At 40.6% G+C, this 25,242-nt stretch overlaps 1 protein-coding gene across 1 annotated transcript in view; it reads left to right on the forward strand.

Moving 5' to 3' along the window:
• The window catches only part of SEMA5A (semaphorin 5A), a 656,101-nt gene extending 638,931 nt beyond the window's left edge, over nt 1-17,170 (forward strand). Inside the window, exons 20-22 of the mRNA XM_073332370.2 lie at nt 8,987-9,034; nt 11,583-11,794; nt 14,651-17,170. Coding sequence (XP_073188471.1) covers nt 8,987-9,034; nt 11,583-11,794; nt 14,651-14,770 — 380 coding nt within the window. The 3' untranslated portion in view covers nt 14,771-17,170. The remainder of the gene's footprint in view (nt 1-8,986; nt 9,035-11,582; nt 11,795-14,650) is intronic.
• The last annotated feature ends 8,072 nt before the right edge of the window (nt 17,171-25,242 follow it).

Raw genomic sequence — 25,242 nt, forward strand, 5'->3', positions numbered from 1 at the left:
AATCATGTGCTCCACCCCCCTATTCATTTTTGTTGCCCTCCGCTGGACTCTTTCCAATTTTTCCATACCGTTCTTGTAGTGTGGGGTCCAAAACTGGACACAGTACTCCAGATGAGGCCTCACCAATGCTGAATAGAGGAAAATGATAACATCCCTTAATCTGCTGGCAATGCTCCTACTTATACTGCCCAAAATGTTGTTAGCCTTCTTGGCAACAAGGGCACACTGTTGACTCATATCCAGCTTCTTGTCCACTGTAACCCCTAGGTCCTTTTCTGCAGAACTGCTGCCTAGCCACTTGGTCCCTAGTCTGTAGCTGTGCATGGGATTCTTCCTTCCTAGGTGCAGGAATTTGCACTTCTCCTTGTTGAACCTCATCAGATTTCTTTTGGCCCAATCCTCTAATTTGTCTCGGTCCCTCTGTATCCTATCCCATTTGTAGCCAAATTTCATAACTTCACATACAACAAAAACAAATACAATCCAATGAGATATTAATGTCTAGCAGATCAAGACATTTAGAATGATACCTCACAAGACATATTTTGTACAAAACATATCCTAATTGCATGACAGTGGTGAGTATTGGGGTGTCAGGTCATGGTGAATATGGGGGTGTCAAGGTGTTACACCTCCCCTCTTAGATTACTGCCAGAGGGTTATCACGGACTAACGTGAATGGCAGTGGGCCCAATTTCCTCTTTCCTAGACAGTGCATGTACTATCATGTTCTCGTTTTCGTTAATGTGCACAATCTCCATATTAAATTCTTTCAGGATTAGGCTCCAGTGTAGCAATTTGGAATTTGTACCCTTGGTTCTGTATGGCTAATTTGTAGCCATATTAAGGATGAATGGTCCGTTAGAATCTTGAATTTTCTATTAAAAAGGTAAGGCCTCAGTTGTTTAACAGTCCATACTATGGCATAGCACTCCTTTTCTCTGACAGAGTAATTCTGTACAGTAGGGGACAACTTTTTGCTTAGGAAGGCAATGGGTGCTTCTTCTTGTCCTCCCCTGTTTGCATCAGTACAGCACTCAAGCCAGTGTCAGATGCATCAGTACATAATTCAAAAGTCTTATCAAAGTCAGGGCTGGCTAGCATGGGCTTTGCAGAAAAGAGTGCCTTATCAAAACCTTTCTGACATGCCTCTGACCAAATCACCTTAGTAGGTTGGTGCTTTTTATGTAAGTCTGTGATTGGGGATACAATGTTGCTGAACACCTCCTCCCACCCCACCCCCCCCAAAAAAACCCTCCTGTAATAGTTTGCCAAGCCTATGAAGGATTGGACCCGCCTTTTAGTTTGGGGCACAGGACAATTTACAGTGGTTTCTACCTTAGGAGGGTCAGAGGATATTTGTCGCCCTCCAATCCAGTGTCCTAGATAAGGGACTTTGGCTACTCCTATCTTGCACTTCAAGGGTTTTATGGTTGACCAGCCTCTTTGAGCTTCTTGTGGTCATCCCGTGTTGCTGAATACAGCTATGTCATCTATGTATGCCGTTGCGAAGCTCTGTAAAACCTTTACTACCGTGTTGAACAGTTTCTGGAAGGTTGAACCAGTATTTACCAAACCAAAAGGTAACACTGAATTCATAGAGCCCTATATCAGTGATAAAAGCAGATTTCTGCTGTGCCTCCTCCTCCAGAGGCATCTGCCAGTAACCTCTAGTTAAATCGAAAGTACTGAGGTATTTGGCTTGCCTTTGCACATCCAGTTTATCGTCAGTTCTTGGTACACATCAGTTACAGTAACAGCATTAAGTTTTCTTTAGTTCACACAAAATCTTACAGTTCCATCCCTTTTGGGGACCAAGACCACAGGGGATGCCCACGAGCTGTCCGATTCCTTAATTCTTCCCAGGTCTAACATGTTCTGTATCTCTGTACGAATTTGCTTTTTCACCTTGCCAATGGCCCGGTATGGCCTAGAAGACGGCAGGGGTCATGCCCAGTGTTCCCTCTAATTTTTCCCACCCATGTGCAGAATGAATTTTGTTATGTGCACCAATATGAAGGTGATGTGTCACATAACAAGTCATGTGGCGGGGCTCTGGCTGGGGGTGTGGGCTCTGGGGTGAGGCTGGCAATGAGGGGCTCAGGGCTGGGGCAGAGGGTTGAGTGCAGGCAGTGAGGGCTCTGGCTGGGGGTGCAGGCTTTGGGGTGGGGCCAGATATGATGTGTTTGGGATGCAGGAGGGGGCTCTGGGGCTACGGCGGGGAGTGTGGACTCCCCCCAGCACTCTCTCCCCACAGCAGCACCTGGGAGTGCTGCGGCTGCAGGATAAGTGCCCCTCCCCCAGCCACAGCAGGTCCGGTCCAGGGGAGGGCTGTGCCTGAGGTCAGGCCAGGCCGCCCAGGCCATGGCTGGGCTGCTCCAGGGCTGGGCCGTGCCTTGGGGCCAGCCCGGGCTGCACTGCCAGCCGTACCTGAGGCGCCGCCCCAACCATGCCTGGGGCCGGGGCCGGGCTTCTCCAGCCGCGTCCCCTGGCAAGTCCAGGTGCCCCAGATGCGGCAGGTCCAGGCTGCGGGCTGAGTTGGGGCTGGGAGAGGGACGCCCCAGCCACGGCACGTTGGGGACTGGGCTAAGTGGGCGCTGGGGGAGGGGCGCCCCTCCCTCGGCATGTCCCCAGGCAGATTGCCTGAGCACCTGTGCGGCGCTAAATAGGCTGCTGCATGGCCATGCAGCTTACAGGGAACTTAGGTTGTGCCCCTTTTGTGAAGATTTTATGGGACAGCAAGTCTCCCTGGCTTGTTGGATAACACGTTGCTGTATTCTTGCAGCACTGACAACATCTCCCCCCCTTCATCCCTTTCGACTAATGTTAATTCTCTACATATTTTAGTGCTTTCCAGAGTTGCTCCATCTTTGCATTCAGCCATCAAATCAGAGTGGGTGGGCCTCAGTTTCCCCTTCCACACAACAGATCATGTTTACTCCAGCCTCCCTACTATGATAGGCTTTGAGCTGGTTCACATGTACTAGTTGCAGAACAGTATCATCATGGGGCTTTTTAACTTGATACGTGTCTTCATTTGCCACTTTTACCACCTCAACGGGCCTCTCCCAGGAGTTTTGCATTTTAAACCTTTTTGCAGGGTTGAGTACCATCACCAAAGTCTCCTATGTCAAAAGAGTGTTTACAAGTATTATCATCATACCATGCCTTTTGTTTTGCCTGACTGTCTTGGAGGTTGTTTTGGACAACTGCTATTGTGTCCTTTAACTCCTTTCTGAACCTCTGAACATACTCAGTCACTGGTTCTTCCCTCACCTCATTGCACCCTTCCCATGAGTCTTTAATGAGAGCGAGAGGGTCCCCTTACTTTTCTCCCATATAAAAAGTCAAATGGAGAAAACCCTGTCGACTCTTGGGGTATCTTCCTGTAAGTATACGATAGAAATGGCAATAACTTGTCCCAACTTTGGCCCCTTTTCTTGGCATACATTCCCAGCATGGATTATAGAGTCCTGTTGAACCTCTCCACCAAACTATTGGCCTGGGGACGATAGGGGACAGTTTTAAGTTGTCTCACTTCACACACCTTCTATAGCTTGTTGAATATCCGTGACAAAGTTTCCCCCCTAGTCAGACAAAATCTTCTTAGGGAAACCCACTCTGCTGAATATAGTGAGAAAAGCTCTTACCACTGTCTCGGCTTCTATATTAGACAGAGCGGCCGCCTCAGGATATCTAGTGGTAAAATCCACCACCACTAAGATATACTTGTTCCCCTTCTGAGTGGGGCATGGCATAGGACCCACAATGACCATTGCCACCCTCAGGAATGCCTCCTGTATCACAGGTAAGGGACACAGGGGAGCTTTCTGGGGTCCTGCAGGTCTTTTCCTTCCCTGACACACTACACAAGACCTGAAATAATCTCTCACATCGTTCTGTATTCCTGTCCAGTAGAAATTCTCCTTAGCCTGTCATAAGTCCTCTGTACCCCCAAGCGACCAGCAAAGGGACCATCATGCGCTACCAGCATTAATTCCCCCCGGTGCTGGCTGGGTACAACCAATTGCTTATAGAGTTGCCCAGGGCCTGTGTTCCTTCCCACAGAAGCCTCTCTATACAGTTTTGCATCCTCTTCAATAAACTTCTCCTCCACCCTCCTTGCTGGAGTTCCCTCTAGGACACACTTCCTTACACTCTCTAGAGAGGGGGCTGACTTTTGGTTTCCTGCAATTCCTGACAGCTAATACTTGGGATAATTTCCTCAGACACTGACAACAGCTCTCCAGCCCTGGGGACATGCTGCTTTCAGTTGAACAGAGGCCTGACTCTGCTTCTCCCTCACTTGGAAGCACACTGCCACCCTGCACTGCAGTGCCAATGGAACCCTCACCCACCTCCTCTGTGGATTCTAAGGTTCCAGTGCCCTTCCCCGGGCTTCTCTCTGAGACACACACCTCCATGCTCTCTAGAGCAGGATATATCCCTGGTTTAGCTGCATCAGACTTGCAGCCACCAGTTGGAACAGCCTTCTCACTGACAGGCAATACACTCTCCTCCCCTTACAAGGACCCTACACAATACTACTTCTTTCTGCGAGTTACCACACCAACAGTCCTGGCCTTATGGAAGTAATGTTCCCTACCAACATGTCCACCGGGATGTCCTCTAGCATCCCCACAAGTAAATCGCCTTCCAAACCTTCCCATTCCATACAAACTTACACTAGTGACATGGGGAACCTGTCTGGCCCCATCCCCTTAATGCTGGCCGTTTGGCACGGTAAAGTATTAGCCTCTGGGACAACACTTGGTTGAACCAGAGAGAGCTGAGCCTCAGTATTCCTCCACCCCAGGCACTCTGTACCATCAATCTTGACAACCTTAATGTGTTCGCTGTCTGGTTCACCAGGTCCTATGTCCACCAAGCAGGTGTGGTAAGTTGTGGGGGTACCCTCTGGGGCCTCGGGGCTGAGGACAACTGAGCCAATATGGGTCAGGGGAGGTTTATTTTCCTTCAGTTTGGGGCAATTATGTCTCAGGTGCTCTAGAATTACAGTGGAAGCACCTTCTAGGATCTCCTGTTTTTAAGGGCAGTTTGAGATGGGTATGGGAGGTAAGATTCTGGGAGAGTGAGTGCCCACCTCCTGGCCACCCTCCCTCTCTCCATGGGTAAAGTGGTGACCTTGCTTCCCACCAAACTTAAATCCCTCTGCCTGTGATTTATTTCTAATAGCTGCTTGGGACTGTTCATATTTATCCGCAAAAATAGGAAGTTCAACAGTTTTTACCCTCTTATCCCATAAACACTGTTTTACATCATTGTGACACATATTCAGGAACCTGAGCAACCAGATCACACATTTCTTCAAAGCTTGAAATACCTTTTCCCCTTACCCACTTATCGAGTAAATCTCTCATTTGGTTTACATATGCCACATTACTTATTCCAGCCCCTCTCTTAAGGCTTCTAAATTTTACTCGGTAAGTAAAAGGGGTAATCTGAAACTGTTTTAAAACTATTTCCTTGAATTTACCATAATTGGAAGTATCACCCATTGGCATCTTATTGAATATATTCATAGCTCTCCCAGACAACTTTGCAACCAAAGTGGTCATCTTTTGACTATCAAGAATCTCATAGAGCACACACAGCCTCTCAAAGGTGATGAAGTATTCAGCAATGTCCCCAGTCTTACTGATGCAGGACACAACCACTGCCATTTGTGGATTTTTGGAGCGGTGCCCCCCCGATGTGGGGTTGTTTCCTCCACTGCATCAAGGCCAGTTCATGCTTTCTCTCATTTTTCCCCCTCTCCTGCATTTCTTTGTCTCTCAGTTCCAGGGCTTTAACTGCCTCTAGCTGCCTCAGTTCCATGGCTTGCTTCTGGGATTTGATTTCTTTGTGTTTCAGTTCCAGGGCAGCTTTTTGGCTGGCTGCTTCTTCTTTGGCTTGCAGTTCCATGGCTTGCTTCTGGGCTTCCATGGCCCTTTCATGGGCTGCTTTTTGTTGGACTTCTTCCGTTTCCTGTTCTTTTATGTGTAGTTGTCTTAATTCCAGCTGTCTCTTGTGCATCTTTTCGTTTTCTTAGACCTGTAATCTGTAAAACTCCAACTTTTTGGTAGCTTCACTTTCACTAATTTTCTTATTTTTCTGCCTCTACTTCCTTTGCCCGAAATAAGCAAACAGAAAACAACAAACCACTTTGTAGCCACTTTGTCTGTTCTCTAGGCAACACACTTAAAACTCATTTAAAATCACCACCGGTGTCTCAGAGCAATAAGTGGTGCACATTACCCTGCTCACTGTCCACTGTGATGGGTTGCTTTCCAGTGTGCCTCCTGATGTACTGGGGTACCACTGAGCCTGCCCATCCCACCAGGCTAGGCTCCCTCACCCTGTCCTGCTAAACCAGGCCCCCAAGCTTCCTCTAGCATACACACAGATAGGGACACACACATCTGCAGAAAGACAAAGACACTGCAATCAGTACTGCGTGGGAAGGCTTTCAGCTGAGGAATTGCCCAGCACTCAAGTGCACTCCCCGTCTGGAGAGTGAACCCAAAATTGTATTGCCTTGTGCTGCACCCAGAACTGTACAGCGTAAGCTAATTGAAATTTGCCCTCTCCCTCACCATGGAGAGAGATATACACAGCTTTTTGCCCGCCACACCCTCCCCCCAGTTATACATTACACAAACTGGGTTAAAAACAAAAACAAGTTTATTAAGTACAAGAGGTATATTTTAAGTGATTATAAGGGATAGCCAACAGATCAAAACAGATTACCTTAGTAAATAAACAAAAACTGCAAACTGAGCTTAACACACTAGATATGTAGGTTTCAATGCCAAAAGGAAAAGAGGCAAAAAAATCTAGACCACTTTGGTAGGAAGCTTTGTTCTACCTGAGGTCTCCAATTCAGAATTGCAAACCAGAAGACATAACTGGATCATTACAATGTTAACCTGTGGGATAATATTTTAAAGACAAGAATTCTCCACAGTGGTAGAGGAAGGCAAATTAGTGGCCAGTTTAGATGCGGCTGACTCTGCTGCTCAGCCATGGCTTTGGCCATTACTATTCAGCAGTGTTCATGACTGCAGTTTTCTGGTTTTCCCCAGAGGTTCAACAGACTTTTCAAGACCTCCCATTTGAGGATCCTTTACTCTTTTCTGAGAAAATTGATGAGAGGCTGCATAGTCCCAAGGATTCAAGGGCAACCTTTGAGTCGCTGAGTATTTATACACTGATGGCAAAAAGAAAGCTGTTTTGCCCACAGCAGTCCCCCGCCCCCGTGTATCCAGTTTTCATGCTTTGTACCCAGGACCTGTCCAAAAAGAAGGCCAGAGGTTACAAGAGGTGTCCGGTACCTCTCTCCTCCTCTGCAACTGCCAGTTCATCTAGATAAGATGGGTCCTCCAAACAAGCATTTTAACACATTGGTCGAGGTCATACTACCAGTCCCAACGGTGCCATCTTTTCCCACCCTCTATTTGCCCATCATCTGTCCCATTTCCTAAATGCTTGGTCCTACATCACATGGATCATTGGGTCTTAAGCACAGTGGAAGAGGGATATACCTTTCAGTTTGTTTCTGTTCTCACTCCCATCGCCCTTCCCTGTCTGTCATCAGGGACCATGAGGTCATGCTACTGCAGGAGGTGCAATCCCTCCTACTTGTGAGGGATATAGAATAAGTTCCCCTGTTTCCTGCTACTTCATAATCTGGAAAGCAAAAGGGGGTCTCAGGCCTATTTTAGATCTAAGAGAGCAGAAGTAGTTCTTGAAGAAAACAAACTTCTGGATGGTCACTCTGGCCTCCATTATTCCCTCACGTGGGGACTGGTATGCTGCTCTTGACTTAAAGGATGCATATTTTCACATAGCAATTCGTCAGAACCATCAACATTTCCTCAAGTTCATGGTAAATGGATCCCACTTCCATTTTCAGTGCTACCCTTTGGCCTGTCAATAGCTCCTCACATGTTAACAAAATTCATGCCTTGTACTTATCGCCCCAGCATGGTCCTGACAACGCCGGTTCTCGGCTGGTAGTAGAGCTATCAGTCAGACTGCTACTCCAGCTAGAGGGAGATGTGATCACTCAGGACCACATCTGCCTCCTCAGTCACAGCCTGCAGGCCCTCCATCTGACAGCCATGATGCTTCATGGATGATGCCTTTGGAAGGGATTGTCCTCTTGATAATTTGATTTTCTGGTTGACGTCAGATACAAATTTGATTCCCATTGTCTTTGACCTACCCTGATCCATTTACATTTGAGACCCAGACAGACAGGCAGATCAGCATTCCTTTGTCTGGAACAAGCTTGCTTACCAAACCCTGCCTGGTTTCATAGTTTGAGCATATTTTTAGTACATACCTACAACTTTTTAATTGTTACATCACACAGTGATGATCATGACCAGTATGATATAAGTTTTCATTTGATACCTTACCTGACATTCTTTATAGATACATACCATGACCGCAATGTGTTAGGTATAGTAAGTTTGTCAGGCTTAATTGCAGTTGCTGTTACATGACAGTAAACCCTTTGTCAGTGGGCAATGAAGGTCTCATAGGTCACACTGATCTGAGATGAAAGTTTGACATTTTCCACGAGTAGACATGGGTCTTCATGCTAAAACACCACTACTGTACCCCCGAGCTAGCCTGTGAACTTTTTTCTATTTTCCCCATTAAGAAACTCACTATTCTGTGGGGGAGAAGTGGCTTGCCAATTAAAGAAGTTTCCCACCTACAATATCTGCCATTTGTTTAATTCTTGAGACTTTTGAGACAAGAATGAATAAAGTTTGTGTTATTTTTCATGGAGTTAAGAGTGAAGATTTGTTTGGTGGTTTTGGCCAGTTTCAACAGGGGTGAAAATCTTTTCTCAGAGCTCTGGAATGAATATAGTGAAATAAATTTTTAAAAAATCTTATTCTCTATTCATCAGCTTAGTATATCTCTGCTATGTTTTATCTACACATTTTAATTATATTGTTTGTTTTTCTAGAAATATCAGTAGCAAGATCTAGCAGCATAGAAGAAAAACTGTGTGGTGGTAAGTTTTTCATTTCTCTGTAGCAGAATCTTTACCTGTTTTTTTTAAAATTGTATAATTGATTCCTACTTTTCCTCTATTTGTTCCACCTCTTGCTTCCTTCTCTTTTACTCTACCTTCTAAATGCCATATTCTCATTACTTACATTTTCTGAGAAAAAACAGACTGTAGTTACCAGAAGCTGCCTTATTAAATATCTGACTGCCACTGCCTACCTTTGAGTCAACAGCATGTTACCTGAAGTTCTTACTCTCTCCTTCCCGCCTCCCCCAAGGGCCATCACTCTTCTCTCCACAGGAGAAAGCCCTATTATAAACAAGTTACTTGCAGATCAAAAATCTGGAAACTCACTGGACCAATCCAGGATGATAATTTCATCATCCCCCCTTGGGAGTCAAATGAACAGCTATGAGTCAGCTTAGTCACCCATTTAATGTCTCAGACTGTATCTCTAGCTCATTATCAGACCAACTGCCAAAAAGAAAAACAAACAAAATAAAATATCTCCTACAAAACAACCACAATGTTAGCAAAACAGATCCTGAGCAGGAAGAGAAATTGTTTAAAAATAAAAATACTTTATTTTAGTTTTTAACAATTGCACTTATTAAGTATTTAGCCACAGTCAAAGCTCTGGCTGGTTCTAGCATTCTTATGTACAGTGGAAGCACTTTTTCATTAAAGGAAAGGGGAGTGAGTTCAGTGGGGAAAAGTGAAGTCATCAGCATGCACAATGGGTTCTACTCTGAGATTTCACTCTGAATTGATTGTTTTCTGCTTCCTCACATTTTTACCAAATTCTGTGTCTGAGGAAAACTTTTGCAAAAAGATGGCAAGTGATTCATGGGCCACTTACATATATTAGTACCCAAGTTAGCCACCTTAATCCACATTTAGGCACCTAAAACCTATTTGAGGCATATAAGTACTGATTTATGTGCCTGCTGAAAATAGGGCCCCTATGAACATCCCTTTCTATATTCCAGTGCCACTACCCAGTTTTCAGCAGAGACACTATGGCCCGGATCTTGAGGCATTATAATTAAGGCTACAATTATGTCACAGAAGTCACGGAATCCATGACTTCCAGAGTCTGGCCCCATCAGCTGTGGGTGCTGGATCCTTCTCCCTCTCCAATTTGTCAGGGATATTTTTAGTAAAAGTCAGGGACAGGTCACAGGCTTCTGTGAATTTTTGTTTATTGACCGTGACCTGTCCCTGAGTTTTACTAAAAATATCCCTGAAAAATCTTAGCCTTAATTATAATCAATGAGAGTTAGGCACCTAAATACTTTTGAGGATCTAGGCCTATAATCCCTCATTTGGGCCCTTTTAGTCAATCAAATGTTAGTTTGTACAAAACTAAACTGGGTACTCAGGATAAAAATTTGAACTACTTGTTGTTATCCCTTCATTCACCACACCAAAAAAAGCAGCTCTACCTTTGAAAAAGTGGCGCAAGGCAATGTAATTCACTTACCTCTAATTCATCAATAGCTGGTGCCAACTTTTGGTGTATGTGTGTCTGTGTGTTGCCTGCTGTCTCTCACCTCTCAATGCCATCAGGGAATGAGCATCTGGCTCAAAAGGGCAGCCCATGGGCTTGCTTCCCAATTTTACTTCTTTATGGGGGCTACCTACTCTACAGACCCCACAATATCATCTAGAGGCGGAGCAAGTGGAAAGATTCCTGCTTATACTGCTGTACATTACACTTCCCTTGAACTCTCAGACTGAGATGTTCCAGTGTGTATTGGACATTGGGAAATCCTTGTTCCCCTGTTCTCCCTACAGTGCTAATACTTCCACTCCCACTTACAAAAATAATTATGCAGGATGGGGAAGTGAGCAACTTGGCCACCCATTGAAGATATAGGAAGAGTGAGGGGGGTCCACCAGAGGTGAATGGGGTATTGGAAAAGCACCAGGCCATTGCCCCTGGAAGAAAGCACCAGGTAAAGGAGTCTTCCAGAGCCTTTTAGGGAGAGCAGGGTTCAGGTGTCTTTTATTGGTTTTGATTAAACTTACTTGGGTTTCACCTTAGTTCTTTCGTTCTAAATTGTCCCAACTAGTCATTGAGTATAACAGAAAGAATTAGAAGAACAACATACAAGGAGATGATTTGATTCAATCAAAATGAATTAGTGTAGATAATATATCTTTTTATAATACAACATGGAAATGGTGATGTTGGATACTTTGCAGTACAATTTACAGAACCGAATTTAGGCAGAGATTTTCAAGATACTTAAGGAAATGCAATTAATTTCAATCGGAGTTGAGCCCCTAACTCCTTTTGAAAATCCAGCCAAATCAATATTACAGATGTGGTGATATAAGATGCTTATAGTGATCTCTAGAGATATGCAATGTATTTTTAAGTACAAATAAAAATCTTGGCGATTGACATTTCCAAGAAATGCATAACACCATGAGATACTTTATTCCCTTCTGAATCAAAGCACCTGTTCGTGTTTTTTCTAATGTTTCAAAACTCTTATTGTGACTGCCTTAAAGGTAATGCTATCTTTTGCTATCCGTTCTTCAGAGTTTAACATGTTCCACATGATTGCAGTAGGCTTGAGCAGTTCTATACTTGGCTGCCTCCTTACACTGCTTGTTTACACTTACTGCCAACGATATCAGCAGCAATCCCATGATGCAACTGTTATCCATCCAGTGTCGCCAGCTCCTCTTAATACCAGTATCACTAACCATATCAACAAACTGGACAAATATGATTCTGTAGAAGCCATCAAGGTAAGCAATGGATAGCGTTGTCTGTAATGCTTAGCTATGTATAACTGTTTACAGTAATTACAATGTACCAAAGGAATTCTAATGATACATTTTTTACAGTGAAAGGTGGACTCAAGATCATACAAATATTTAATATACAAATATCAGATGTTTGAATAACTAAATTAGATTCGTATTTGTAGTGTAATAATTTTAGATTTCTTATCACGCCAGCCTATATTACACTGAAGACATTATCATGTGTTGGCTGGGATGTACAATTTATGCACCACTGGCCTTTGTTAAAAGAAATCAGACTATTGCTCATTTGTTGTCTTTGAAAGTATCGTCCTCTAGTATCAGGTTTCAGAGTAGCAGCCGTGTTAGTCTGTATCCGTAAAAAGAAAAGGAGTACTTGTGGCACCTTAGAAACTAATAAATTTATTAGAGTATAAGCTTTTGTGAGCTACAGCTCACTTTATCAGATGCATACTATATCCACTGTATGCATCCGATGAAGTGAGCTGTAGCTCACGAAAGCTTATGCTCTAATAAATTTGTTAGTCTCTAAGGTGCCACAAGTACTCCTGTCCTCTAGTATCTGGTTTAAAAAGTAGATTTGGACTTAAAAATCATAGTGATACCTAATGGAGATTTTCCTTTAGTTCAAATAGCAGGAAGCAAAAGCTTCTGTCCTCTTTCCCATACTAGGTCTGTGATTTAGCTGGTGAACATAATTTTTTATCAGTGACTTTCAAGAAAACATAAAATTATCACAGACAAAGTTTGCAGATGACAAAGGTTGAGGGAAATGTAAATAATGAAAGAGCAGAGATACAGAGTGATCTGGATTGCTTTGTAAGTTAGGCTCAGGCAAACAAATATGTGCTTTAATATGGCCAAATGTGAAGTTATACATCTTAATACAAAGAGTGTAGCTCTTACTTACAGAATGAGGGACTGAATCCTGGGAAGCAATGACTCTAAAAAGGACTTGACATTCATGCTGGGTAATCAGCTGAACATGAGCTCCCAGTGCGACGCAGTGGCCAAAAGGGCTAATATGTTCATTGGATATATAAATAGAGAATATAGAGTTGGAGTAAGGAGGCTATATTACCTCTGTATTTGGCACTGATGTCCACAGTTCAGATAAGGTGTGGATAAATTTGAAAGTTTAAGAGAAGAGCCACAAAGAGAAGGTTAAGGAGTGACTTGATCACAGTCTATATGTACATACATGGGGAACAAAAATTTGATAATGGACTTTTCAGTTCAACAGACAAAGCTTTAATAAGATCCAATGGCTTGAAGTTGGAGCTAGACAAATTCAGATGGAAATAAGTTGCATATTTTTAACAGTGACGGTAATTAATCTTTGGAACAATTTACCCAAGGCTTGTGGTGGATTCTCCATCACTGGCAATTTTTAAATGAAGATTCGATGTTTTTCGACAAGATATGCTCTAGTTCAAACAGGAATTAATTCAGGGAAGTTCTGTGGCTTGTGTTATGCAAGAGGTCAGACTAAATGATCACAGTGATCCCTTCTGCCTTATAATCTTTTAACCAAATCTGTGATGGGTCAGATCTTCAACTGGTGTTGATCTACATAGCACAGTGTGAATCAAGCTGCATAAATTTATACCAGCTGAGAATCTAGAACGATATCTACACTACATTGCCATAGATTATAAATTCCTCTGTATTGTTTCACCTCTTACATCTAGCTTTCCAGAATTCAATTTATTTTATATAGTTTCAATGGATAATGCCAATGTTTATTTGTAATCATTTTTTAGATTTTTATCTATTTAAATTTTCACAGTTTGAGGAAATTATGGGGGGAGATCTGGGAAAGGGGGCGGGACAGACAATGACATTAGACTTCAAGATTCAAAAAGTTAAAGCTTTATAACTATTAAAACATCAATTGTCAACATCACATGTTAAAACGCATAAAGTAAATATCCTTAAATCAATGTCTAATAAATTCTGAAACAACATATTCTTACTTTGCCTGTCTGAAATTTTGATGATCATCAATGAAAATATTGTTTGTCTCTATGTGTATGATGAAATTGACATTTACCAACATCTACCTATAACAAATCTAATCATGACAAGTCTACTTATAACCTTTTAGAACAGCTTCCTATTGCAAAATTCCTAAAGTATGCAAGATTGGGTATTTGTATGCTATCTAGCCAAATACATTCAGATTATAGAATTTATGTGCTATAGCAAAATTTTCTGAAGTGTTTGTGAAGTCCTGGATAGTGAATCTTTTTCTTTTTTTCTTTTTCCATTTGTTTCTTAAATAAATGAATCTAGGAAATTAGGAAAGAGAGATTTTGCTTTGCAATCAATGGGGTAACCTATTTAGGTATTTTTGAAAATCCCACTAGGCACCTATCTGCATGTTTAAGTGCCCAAATACCCTTGAAAATCTGACCTTAAAATGCCTAAATATCTTTTGAAAATGGAATTTATACTCCTAAATCTCTTACATGCTCTAAAATTTTACACTCAAAATCAAGGAATGCATAATCTAGAGGAAAATTATATAAGAAGTCTAAGTCAACGAAGATGTACAGAACCGTTTTGACAATGAAAGTAGTATAAGAAATAAGAATACACAGTATAAAAACCTACATGTGATTATCTAAGATTGGGGAAAAAAACCCTATAAGGTTATATTGGAACAATATTTTATGGGATCGTGTAGTTAAGGACTTCATTGTAACACATATGCACATACAAATGCAGAGTTTTGTAGTAAACATGTGTATTTCAGAGCACTCTCATTGCATTGTTGTTTGCATCAGTGATCCTGGTCGTTTGCCCACTAAAAACATTTTGTTATTCTTTTTCTAGGCATTTAATAAAAACAACCTGATCTTGGAGGAGAGAAACAAATACTTCAATCCACATCTTACTGCAAAGACCTATTCTAATGCCTATTTTACAGATCTCAATAATTATGATGAGTACTAATGGACTTGTGTATTTTCTGGCCTATGGTAACTCCCCAATCCCCCAGAGCCTGTGCTACATGACCGCTCATGTGTTTGAGGCTTCAGAGATGAAGTTCGGAGACATTTCAAGCACACTCCAAGCCATCAGTGTCCCATTGCTACCAAAAAAACAAAAACACCTGTATGTGACATGATGTTCCCTTTTGCAAGAGTGAAAGGTTGGCCTGCAGTAGGGAGTGCAGATTTAGTAGCTGGACATAGTGGAATGAGTCTTGAAGAGTATAATCACTTTGTTCGTGTTTATAAATGTTCAGTCAGATTTCTCTAACATGTTGCAAACTAATTTCTTGCGCTTTTTAAAAGACTGTAACCCCCCTTGAAGAGGGTGCCAGGAATATGACTTCTGTTTCCTTTTGGACATTGTCTGCTTGTTTCCATTAGGTTTGAGGAGAAAACTCTGCATCTAGCAGTGGAGCCCTCTGAGGAATCTTCCTGACATTATACTGCCAAAAAAGCTCATAGAACATTGAGTAAATGATGAGGAGAAATTTGACAGCACGGTGTTATTTTGTAGTAACTCCAATACTCCAGAGTTAATCTGCCTAGACTGTGAAGTGTTTCGGCTGGAACTCTTGGAAGTTTTCCATCTGTTTAGATCTTGAAGCAAAACAGGATATAACAAGAGATATGCTTCTTGTGACAAAAAGGGAAATTTGCAGAGTAGATGGCTTGAAGTTGTGAGATAATTTAAGCCTTCATCTTGTTTATTTTATTTTTTGGGAGGTTACGTTTGAACATTTTCTGCATGTTGTTAGTAACCTAATGTTATTGTAGTGTACGGACTTGCATGACTCATGGCATTCCAAAGACCTCTTCTTCTCAGAGTCTGCATATGAAACCCATTTGACTAGTCTGCTGTAGTATCCAAAAATATGCCAGTGAGTGGCAGAAACAACCTTACCATGGAGATTTATCCACCACGCTCTTTCTTTGACACCCCGGGAACATATGCCTCATAATAGAATTGCTTTTCTTTTCACAAGTCATTATTTACACATGCCTGTTTGAAAACAACAACAACAACAAAAGAAAAAAAAAGTGCCAGATGTGTTATGAAAAGCATTGTTTTCATCTTCTAGACGTGTCTGATCCATGCTAATCAACCTGTGCCAGGCACCATTAATAGTGTTGTTTAAAGTGGGCTTCCTTTGAGGCTCTATTGATGTGATATTTAACATAGTAGCTGCTTTTTAAGTTGTCACTTTTAAATTCTTGTGCAATGGCAGGTGAGGAAACAGTGGCAGTTGGCACCACTTTTCTTGGTCTCCTCTTCACCCACCACATCTGTAACATTTGTATTTTTGGAAGAGAAATTCCTGGTGTACCATTGAAGTGAAAATGGCAGGGTTGTGGGACATTTGTTCAGCCCAGAGTGCTGAACTGTGTGTGTCATAAAAGGACATTTCAAATGTTTCTAAATGCTATTCTCCAAGACTTCCTAAACAAAATGAAAGAGCGAATAAGAAGGTTTAAATCATTGCCTGTTTTTAAACTATATACCATACCAAGATTATCACATCAGAAATTTCCAAAGTGGGGGGGGTTGGGGGGAGAAAATGCAAAGTGGAGATATTTCAACATGGGAGAGCCTGTTGTCTTTAGATTAAAGTATAGATAGACACAAAGGGAAACGGTTTGCAAAGGCAAATGTTAGAATATAATGGTTCCAAATTCTGCAAAGCAAATCTATTAAAAAATGCCAAGGAACATAGAATTTTGTGTGAGGGTGTGTATGTGTGCATGAGTTTAGTGGCCCTGTAACTTACACATCAAGATTCTAGACTGATGATGGGGTTAATTCCTCATAACATGTTGTAGTGAGCAGTACCTGTGGATTGGAATAGGTTCAAATACCATACCGTACTTAGGTTCAGTGAAAATAATTAAGATTGGTTTCCTGTGTTTCCACTGGACTATTTTCAGTGTTCATTTTAACTGTCAATTCAAAATAAAGCCTCCACCCTCAGACAGGTTCACACCAAAAAATGTGGTGGCACTAATCCTCTTTTGTCTACCATTGTAATATTGTACTTTTGATGCGTTTCCTCCTAATAAATTGCCTAACACATTTATTTCCCTTTGGAAAGATGAAATTACCCTTTCAAGAAAATTCAGTGGAATGGGGAGGGGGAACTTTCCAATCAGAACCAGTTTGGTATTAGCATCACTCTGCTGCTGCTTCAAAATAAAACGCTTCATTTAAATAGTATAAAGAAAATAAAATCGCTGCCTGAAAAATAAACCAACCAAACCAAACAAACAAAAAACGAAACTAGAAACCCCACTCTTCTTCCTTGCTTCTCTACTAACAGCAGTGTTAGTTTGGTTTCTGTATTTTAAATTTAGCATATTAGCTATTAGGCCCATAGTTTTTTTTAAATATTTAAAGTATTGATCTTTTTAATTTTAATCATTTTATTGAAATTATCTGAAATGAGTCCATGTTTTACTCTACAATATTTTTGAGGGGTATATATCTAACTATTTAGCTATATTGGCCATTCCATGTATATTCACTGTATTAGATCTGTGATGGTAATACCCGTGGGATAAATTGTGAAGCCATATGACTAACTGCATTTAGCCTTCTCTGCACGCTGCCCTCTAATCCATCTCCCACAGGACTATTTCAAACATTCCAAATCTCTGAGCAGCTTCAAAGTGACATCATTTTTTAAAAAAAATCCACCTGCCAGAGAAATGTTTTCTTCTTTTCTTTCAAATGTGGAATGTATTTCCCCAAATTACTCTATCCTGTGGCCCAAGCTGGGGCAATAATTTGTCCTATACCACAAAAAGGTTTTATGTCTGCTATCTCATGTTCCTTCAGGGTAAGAAATGGCATTTTCATATCACTGGAAAGGGGAGATCCCAAGTTTCCCAGTAGGACTAGTCTTGGAAGATCCTGAGACATCAGCCTTTAAAGCTGTGACATTTTTGTGTGTTGAAAAGTATTTTGGTTAATGTAGCGGTATTTAAAATGTATTAATTGTGTCTGTTTGTTCTGCCTCTGAGAGCCTCACAGTTGCACATATGGCATAAATGGAGACTGGCCTTGAAGGCAGATACAAAAGTAGTAGATACAAAAGTAGTTCCCCAATCAGATTTTCTTTTTAATTTTTTAACCATTTCTTTAAATGTTTTTGCTGTAAAATTGGTAGGACACAAATTTTGGTGTGAAGTGGATTTCTGGCATCTAAATGCACATGAAAATGTTTTTCTTTAGACCATAAAAGTTTGAATTTTTGAAATCCTGTGGACACTTGCATGCAATTCTCATGTAAGCCAGTGGGACTAGATTGCACTTGTATGAGGAGGAAATTTGGCCCTAGACTGTTCTTTTCTTGAGAGGAATTCAAGTTCCTGACCCTCAATTCTCTCCAGTTCTCTCACAGATTTTTGGCTCAGATATAGTTCTCTGTTCTGGATAAAATATTACATTATTTCTAATGCCAGGATTGGCCATTTCTAAAATACTGGTGCTTGCTCAATACATTCATTTTAAAACTTTCATTTTGCACTTATGTTTAAATGAAACCTAGACTGAAGTTTAAAATAAAAATTTCTCCAGAACTGGCCAAAATATTTCATCTTAAATCTGTTTGGTTTTTTTCTCATGTAATGCCAGTACAAAAAAAAAAAAAAAAGGGAAGATTGCAACTCCTGGTGCTGTAAAGTATATGTTTTCATTTGATAGTTCAAAGTAGAGCTTTGTGCGTGTGTGTAGACATTTGGGGCTTGATTCAATATGAGATACATGGGAATATATTGCTCAGTTGCTTGGAAAATCCACTACTGTGCTTGCAGATTGTATCTTGTACTTCAATTTGAATCTGAAGACCTTTACTTTCATCTAATCTTACTTTTAGTGGAAGCGTTTTTTCCAGATATCTGAAATTGCCTGCTGCTGCAGCAGTGTGGTTCAGATAAAAATAAGGGAGTTTTGGTTGGGGTTTGAGTTTTCATAACAGAGCAGAAGATAGAGGGGCACTGAATTGGCTTTGATTTTCTAGGATATGAAATAATACTAATTAAAATCCTGGAAAGGTGTAGGATACTATGTAAAGTACAGGGAAATAGTTGTTAACAGTATCAGAATCACACAGAAACCTGGGGGAAGTTTCAAATCAATATAAAATAAACAGTGATGAGGCAATTCATTAAAGAAAAAAGTGCTCATTATATTGGACCATGTGGCCATACAAAACAGAAAAGATAGTGAGATTTAAGATGTAAGAAATGTTAATTAAAAGAAATAATTTATTTTTTTTATAATTATAGAATAATTAAGGCCCCAATTCAGTAAAGCATACATGCATTTGCTTATCTTTAAGCACATGAGTAGCCCCATTGAAATAGATGGAATTTAAACACATGATTAAAGTTTACTGTTTTACTGGATCAAGGCCTAAGACCCAAATCCTGCAAACACTTTGAGCACATGTATAACTTTACTACCATTTAAGTAATGCCACTGAAGTGAATCGTACTACTTATGAGAAAAGTTAATCACATGCTAAAGTGTTTACAGCCCAACGTGTCCCATTTCTTTCTCCAAGAGCCCAGAAACAGTACAAGGAAAATTGTGGTGGTAGTGAAAATCAGAAATGAATTTACTAAAAGTTAATTTCATATCCGGATCTTGATTATCAGGGAATTGATATGTGTTCATTGAGTGGGATATTTGAATTCATTTTTTTCTTGCTAAATAAAATTAATTATAAACAGGATATTTTGCTTGTCTTGATTTAAAAGACATAATCTCCCAAATTAAGTAGTGATCTGGGATCCATCATGTTTTGTTTGTTTTCATTTTTTTAAAAGGGAACTAGCATTCAAGTCACCCAAGAATATCAGCTTGCTTGGTAGATGGATTCCTCTGTTTTGCACCTAGAAATTCTTACTGATCACATTGCCTCCAGGAATACACAGGTATTTTAATTTGTCTCTAATGGTCTTTGCTCTTCTTAGTTATAGATAAAATTCCCTTTTTTCCCCCTCTTTGTTTTTGCAGAAATGCTCTTGGGCTCACACTCTATAGGATAGTCTCCCAGGGGAAGTGGTGAAAGTCCCATGTCTGCAGACTTCTTCTATTACAATGGACAGAATACTAGAAAGTGTACTGCATGGAATAATCCAGCACTGGTAGAGAATAGATTGAATGATCAAGGAATTGGTTAACAGGGAGACAACAGCGGGTCCTACTAAAAGGTGAACTGTCAGGCTGGAGGGATGTTACCAGTGGAGTTCCTCAGGGATCAGTTTTGGGACCAATCTTATTTAATCTTTTTATTACTGACCTCGGCACAAAAAGTGGGAGTGTGCTAATAAAGTTTGCGGATGATACAAAGCTGGGAGGTATTGCCAATTTAGAGAAGGACCGGGAAATCATACAGGAAGATTTGGATGACCTTGTAAACTGGAGTAATAGTAATAGGATGAAATTTAATAGTGAGAAGTGTAAGGTTATGCATTTAGGGATTAATAACAAGAATTTTAGTTATAAGCTGGGGACGCATCAATTAGAAGTAACGGAGGAGGAGACGGACCTCGGAGTATTGCTTGATCATAGGATGACTATGAGCCGCCAAGGTGATATGGCTGTGAAAAAAGCTAATGCGGTCTTGGGATGCATCAGGCGAGGTATTTCCAGTAGGGATAAGGAGGTTTTAGTACCGTTATACAAGGCATTGGTGAGACCTCACCTGGAATACTGTGTGCAGTTCTGGTCTCCCATGTTTAAGAAGGATGAATTCCAACTGGAACAGGTACAGAGAAGGGCTACTTGGATGATCCGAGGAATGGAAAACTTGTCTTATGAAAGGAGACTCAAGGAGCTTGGCTTGTTTAGCCTGACTAAAAGAAGGTTGAGGGGAGATAGGATTGCTCTCTATAAATATATCAGAGGGATAAATACCGGAGAGGGAGAGGAATTATTTAAGCTCAGTACCAATGTGGACACAAGAACAAATGGATATAAACTGGTCATTGGGAAGTTTAGACTTGAAATTAGATGAAGGTTTCTAACCATCAGAGGAGTGAAGTTTTGGAATAGCCTTCCAAGGGAAGCAGTGGGGGCAAAAGACCTATCTGGCTTTAAGATTAAACTCGATAAGTTTATGGAGGAGATGGTATGATGGGATAACATGACTTTGGTAATTGATCTTTAACTATTCATGGTAAATAGGCCCAATGGCCTGTGATGGGATGTTAGATGGGGTGGGATCTGCGTTACTACAGAAAATTCTTTCCTGGGTATCTGGCTGGTGAATCTTGCCCACATGCTCAGGGTTTAGCTGGTCACCACATTTGGGGTTGGGAAGGAATTTTCCTCCAGAGCAGATTGGAAGAGGCCCTGGAGGTTTTTCGCCTTCTTCTGTAGCATGGGGCACAGGTCACTTGCTGGAGGATTCTCTGCTCCTTGAAGTCTTTAAACCACGATTTGAGGACTTCAATAGCTCAGACATAGGTGAGAGGTTTTTCGCAGGAGTGGGTGGGTGAGATTCTGTGGCCTGCTTTGTGCAGGAGGTCGGACTAGATGATCATAATGGTCCCTTCTGACCTTAGTATCTAGTATCTATTAGAATGATCAAATAAGTTTTTGCCAGTTTGTGCGGTTGTGTGTTTTTTGTTTGTTTGTTGTTTTTTTTTGGGGGGGGGGTTGGTGATTCTGTGACTGAGGGGATATGACAAGGGAATTCATTAAACTCTCAATTTAAAGTTAAAGATTTTTCAGAGGGAAGATTTGGCAGGTATTTCAACACCAATAGTAATAGTCAAAGGAAGTGGGACTGGAATTATATGGAAATGTCAATTGATGGCTTGGCAAATTCATTATTTAAATTGCACATAATCTTTAGTCCTTTGCTTGAATAAGCTTTTCCAAATTGGCAAAAGCAGACATATTCAGCCCTTATCTCTTGAATAGTGAGACATACCAGATTGCCCATCGGACATACGTCTCTGTCCTAATAGTCCATTTATTGCAATGGATGTTCTGCTGAAAGTTTAGGCAAAGATGTGTTCATGACTCAGCAGCAGTGAGGAACTGAATAGAAAGAGTCATTCTCCATAGCAAGTTAAATGGAAGGGAATCAGACTCTCTCAGAAGTGGTGAGGGGGGTACAATATATTCCTTTGAGACAGATGTCATTTTGTTGTTTTCTTTACGATCCCTTAATTTTGCCTTTTTTTCACCTAACATCTTCCTGGACTGGCATTGTTCTCTGAATTCTCCTGTCTGACTCAGCAGAGAATTGAAACAGCTCTCCTTCACTGAAGGTTTGCCTACATGAGAAAATTGCATCGATTTAGCTAAACGTGGTATTTTAAACCAGTTTAGGGGGTGGACACCCAATCCAGGGGCTAAGAATGCAGCTGGTGGCTGTTACTTGTGTTTTCTGTTTCTCTCTGGAAAGCTTCATCTGAAAATCTGAACCAGTGGAATTCTCAGCTTTATAAAAATTGAATTGCTTGGAAGGTACAGAATTAGCAGCCAGATCGTAGTTGCTTCAATACCCGCCAGCCATGTTTGCTGATTCCTAAGCATATGAATTTCAAATAATTTTCCTCTCTCTTAGCTACAGGAATGGGCATAACTTAAAAGTGAAATAATAAAATTTCCAAGCAAATCAGTTCACTGGGTTTAAGGTTTCACCTTTGAAGTAAAAATTGGAAGCTGGAAATCTAATTGCATTTACGCCTACATCCTGAAAAGCATTTTCTTTTTAGGGAACCTATTAAGTAGTCTTGTATCTCTAAAAGGTTATTTTTGAAAGTAGCATACCTAGGAGGCAAGTCATAGAAATATAGCTGTGAGATTGTCACCAATAAAGATTGCTGGAAATAAATGCCACTGCTTCATGTAAAAAGAGGGTAAATGAACCCTGCACAGACCCTTACAGGGATGACGGTCACACTGAATGCCTAAAGAGCCAGATGCCCTTGGAAAAGCTGCCAGGATTGCAGTGCAAGATATTTTCCATTCTCAAAAGCACGATATATTAGCTAAAGCAGAGGACTGAGAGTGCAGAGATCTCAGCTGAATTCTGCTCTCAGTTCTACCCTGTGTAAATCCAGAGTAATCCCTTTAAAGACTTTACAGATATTTTGGATTTACAATGTTTAGAACTAAGAGCATAATTTGGATCCTGAGTTCTATTCCTGGCTCTGCCACTGTCTTGCTTTATGACTTTTGGCAAGTCACTTCATCTCCTGTTGCCTCAGCTTCCTCAGCTCTAAACAAGTGTTAGGAGATGAATGTAGATATTGCTTCTCATCGGCATAGGGTTTGTCAGCGCCTTAATTTGTGATTGCTTGCAGACTTTATTGAACTCCTTGGAAAGAAGTCATGAGAGAGCTGCAAAGTATTATTAAGAAATTAATTACATGCACTACTAGCAAGAGTCAGTTGATCAGCATGATTTCCACAGGAGAAAGTGAGCAAGGTTCTCCACCTTCAGAGTGGAATATTAAACCAGAGCAGGTGGACTCTGGGAGATAGGAAAAAGAGGAGGGAATGAATGGGTTCTTTTATTGTCTAGAATTATAAAAATTAGAGATGAAAAGACTTCTTAGGTCCAGTCCAGCCCCCAGCCAATGCAGGATTGATCCTTAGAATACAGTTTCTGCTATTTTGTCCAGCCTAATTGTAAAAGTCCCAAGTGATGGGGCTTTTAGCATATCCTTTGGGAAACTATTCCTCAGCCAGAATACATTTCATTCCCAGCAAGTTTTTCCTGATATTCAGCTTAAATTTTCTCCTTTTAAATGTCAACTCATTACTTATAGTCATACCCCACATACTACATGAGATAACTGCTCTCTGTCCTTGGTGTTCACACCCTTCAGATATTCATAGAATGATATCATGTACTCAGTCATCTTGTAAACAGACTTAACTCTGGTACCACAGACAAATGTTAAATCATTAAAACAAATAGCCTAGTCATATATATATATATATATTTATATTTCTTTATTTTTTCTTTAAGTTGATCTTTCCAGTTTACAAATCATTTTTGTTATTAACTCCAATTTAATTTTTTCCCCTGGAAATGTGGTGTCCCACAATGAACACCATATTCCAGGTATATATGACCAAGAGCTATATAGAAAAGGACTGTTACCTTTGAGACTCCCATGGGAGTTGGAAATCTAAATAACTCTGAGGATCTAGATCATGGTGCCTTGGTTTTGGAACCCAAACTGCCTTGTCCCTTTTAACAGAAATATTACATTGCAACTATATATATAACTTGATACCCACTAATTCCATGGGGCTCTTTCATTGGGTTTTTTTTGGGGGGGGGGTCCCCCCAAGTGCATTAGTTTGCATTTTTCCAAGTTGATGTTTGTTAAGTTTGTTTTCTGCCCACCTTTCTAATCTCTCTCTTATTTTTATTACTTCTTTGCCTGAATAGTGTTCAGAATTCCTCCACATTTAGTGTCATTTGTCAGTATCATTAACATGCTTTTTACTCCCTCTGCCAAGTCTTTCATGACAGTGTTAAATAAATTGATCCTCACACAACTTTGCAGTACCCCACTGCACACTTCCTCTCAATCAGGACATTTATCATTTCCCTTACATTGTATAGCAATTATCGAAAGAATAGGCTTCCTACCCAAGCCAATTTTTTCAAATAATTTTTTTCTAAAAAAACCAGGATCAAATACTTTACTAAACCCACCTAAATGACAAGTCCTTTGTTATGAATTGTGTAATTCTGTATACAAGGAAAAAGTCATTTAAGTTTGGCTGGATTAATTTTCTATAAACTGATGCAATGTCTTGCTCATAGTTCAGTAAGTCTCTGCCCACAGTGCAGGAAAGTCTTCCCCTTCAGTTAAGGACATGCTTAAAGTCATACATGTGCTTATGTGCTTTCCTGAATCCAGGCCAAAAAGTGACAAATCTGAAAAGCTGTTGAGTGCCTACAGAGCTGATCAGTGGCAAGCCCCGTTGAGGTGACTAGGAGCTCCAGGTGCTCAGCATCTCTCAAGATTTGACCCCAAATGTGATTATATTTTTCTTCTCATGTGTGTTCCAATATTTTACTAGGACTATCAATCTTATAGGATGGTACTAGTAAAGATTGCTCTTTTCTTTTTTGAAAACTTGGAACCACATTTGCTTTTCAACAGTTATTTGATATGCTCCCAGTTATGTACGACTTTAAGATCCTTATCAGTGGTGTGTTTGTTAGCTAATTCCCTTAAAATCCCCCAAAATAAATAATCTGGTCTGCTTTCTATGTTTATGTTCAAACATCCCATTTACTCCTCTGTACTTCTTGTTATTTTTACAGGACATGCCTCCTTGCTAATTGTTCAAACTTTCCGAATTTTTTTTCTTATTAAAGATTTTGAAAAGGAGTTTCTCATCTCAGGCATTTTAAGTCATTATGAATTACATCCCAGTCCTTATTT

This window comes from Lepidochelys kempii, chromosome 2 (assembly GCF_965140285.1).
Source record: "Lepidochelys kempii isolate rLepKem1 chromosome 2, rLepKem1.hap1, whole genome shotgun sequence".
NCBI classification, from domain to species: Eukaryota; Metazoa; Chordata; order Testudines; family Cheloniidae; genus Lepidochelys; species Lepidochelys kempii.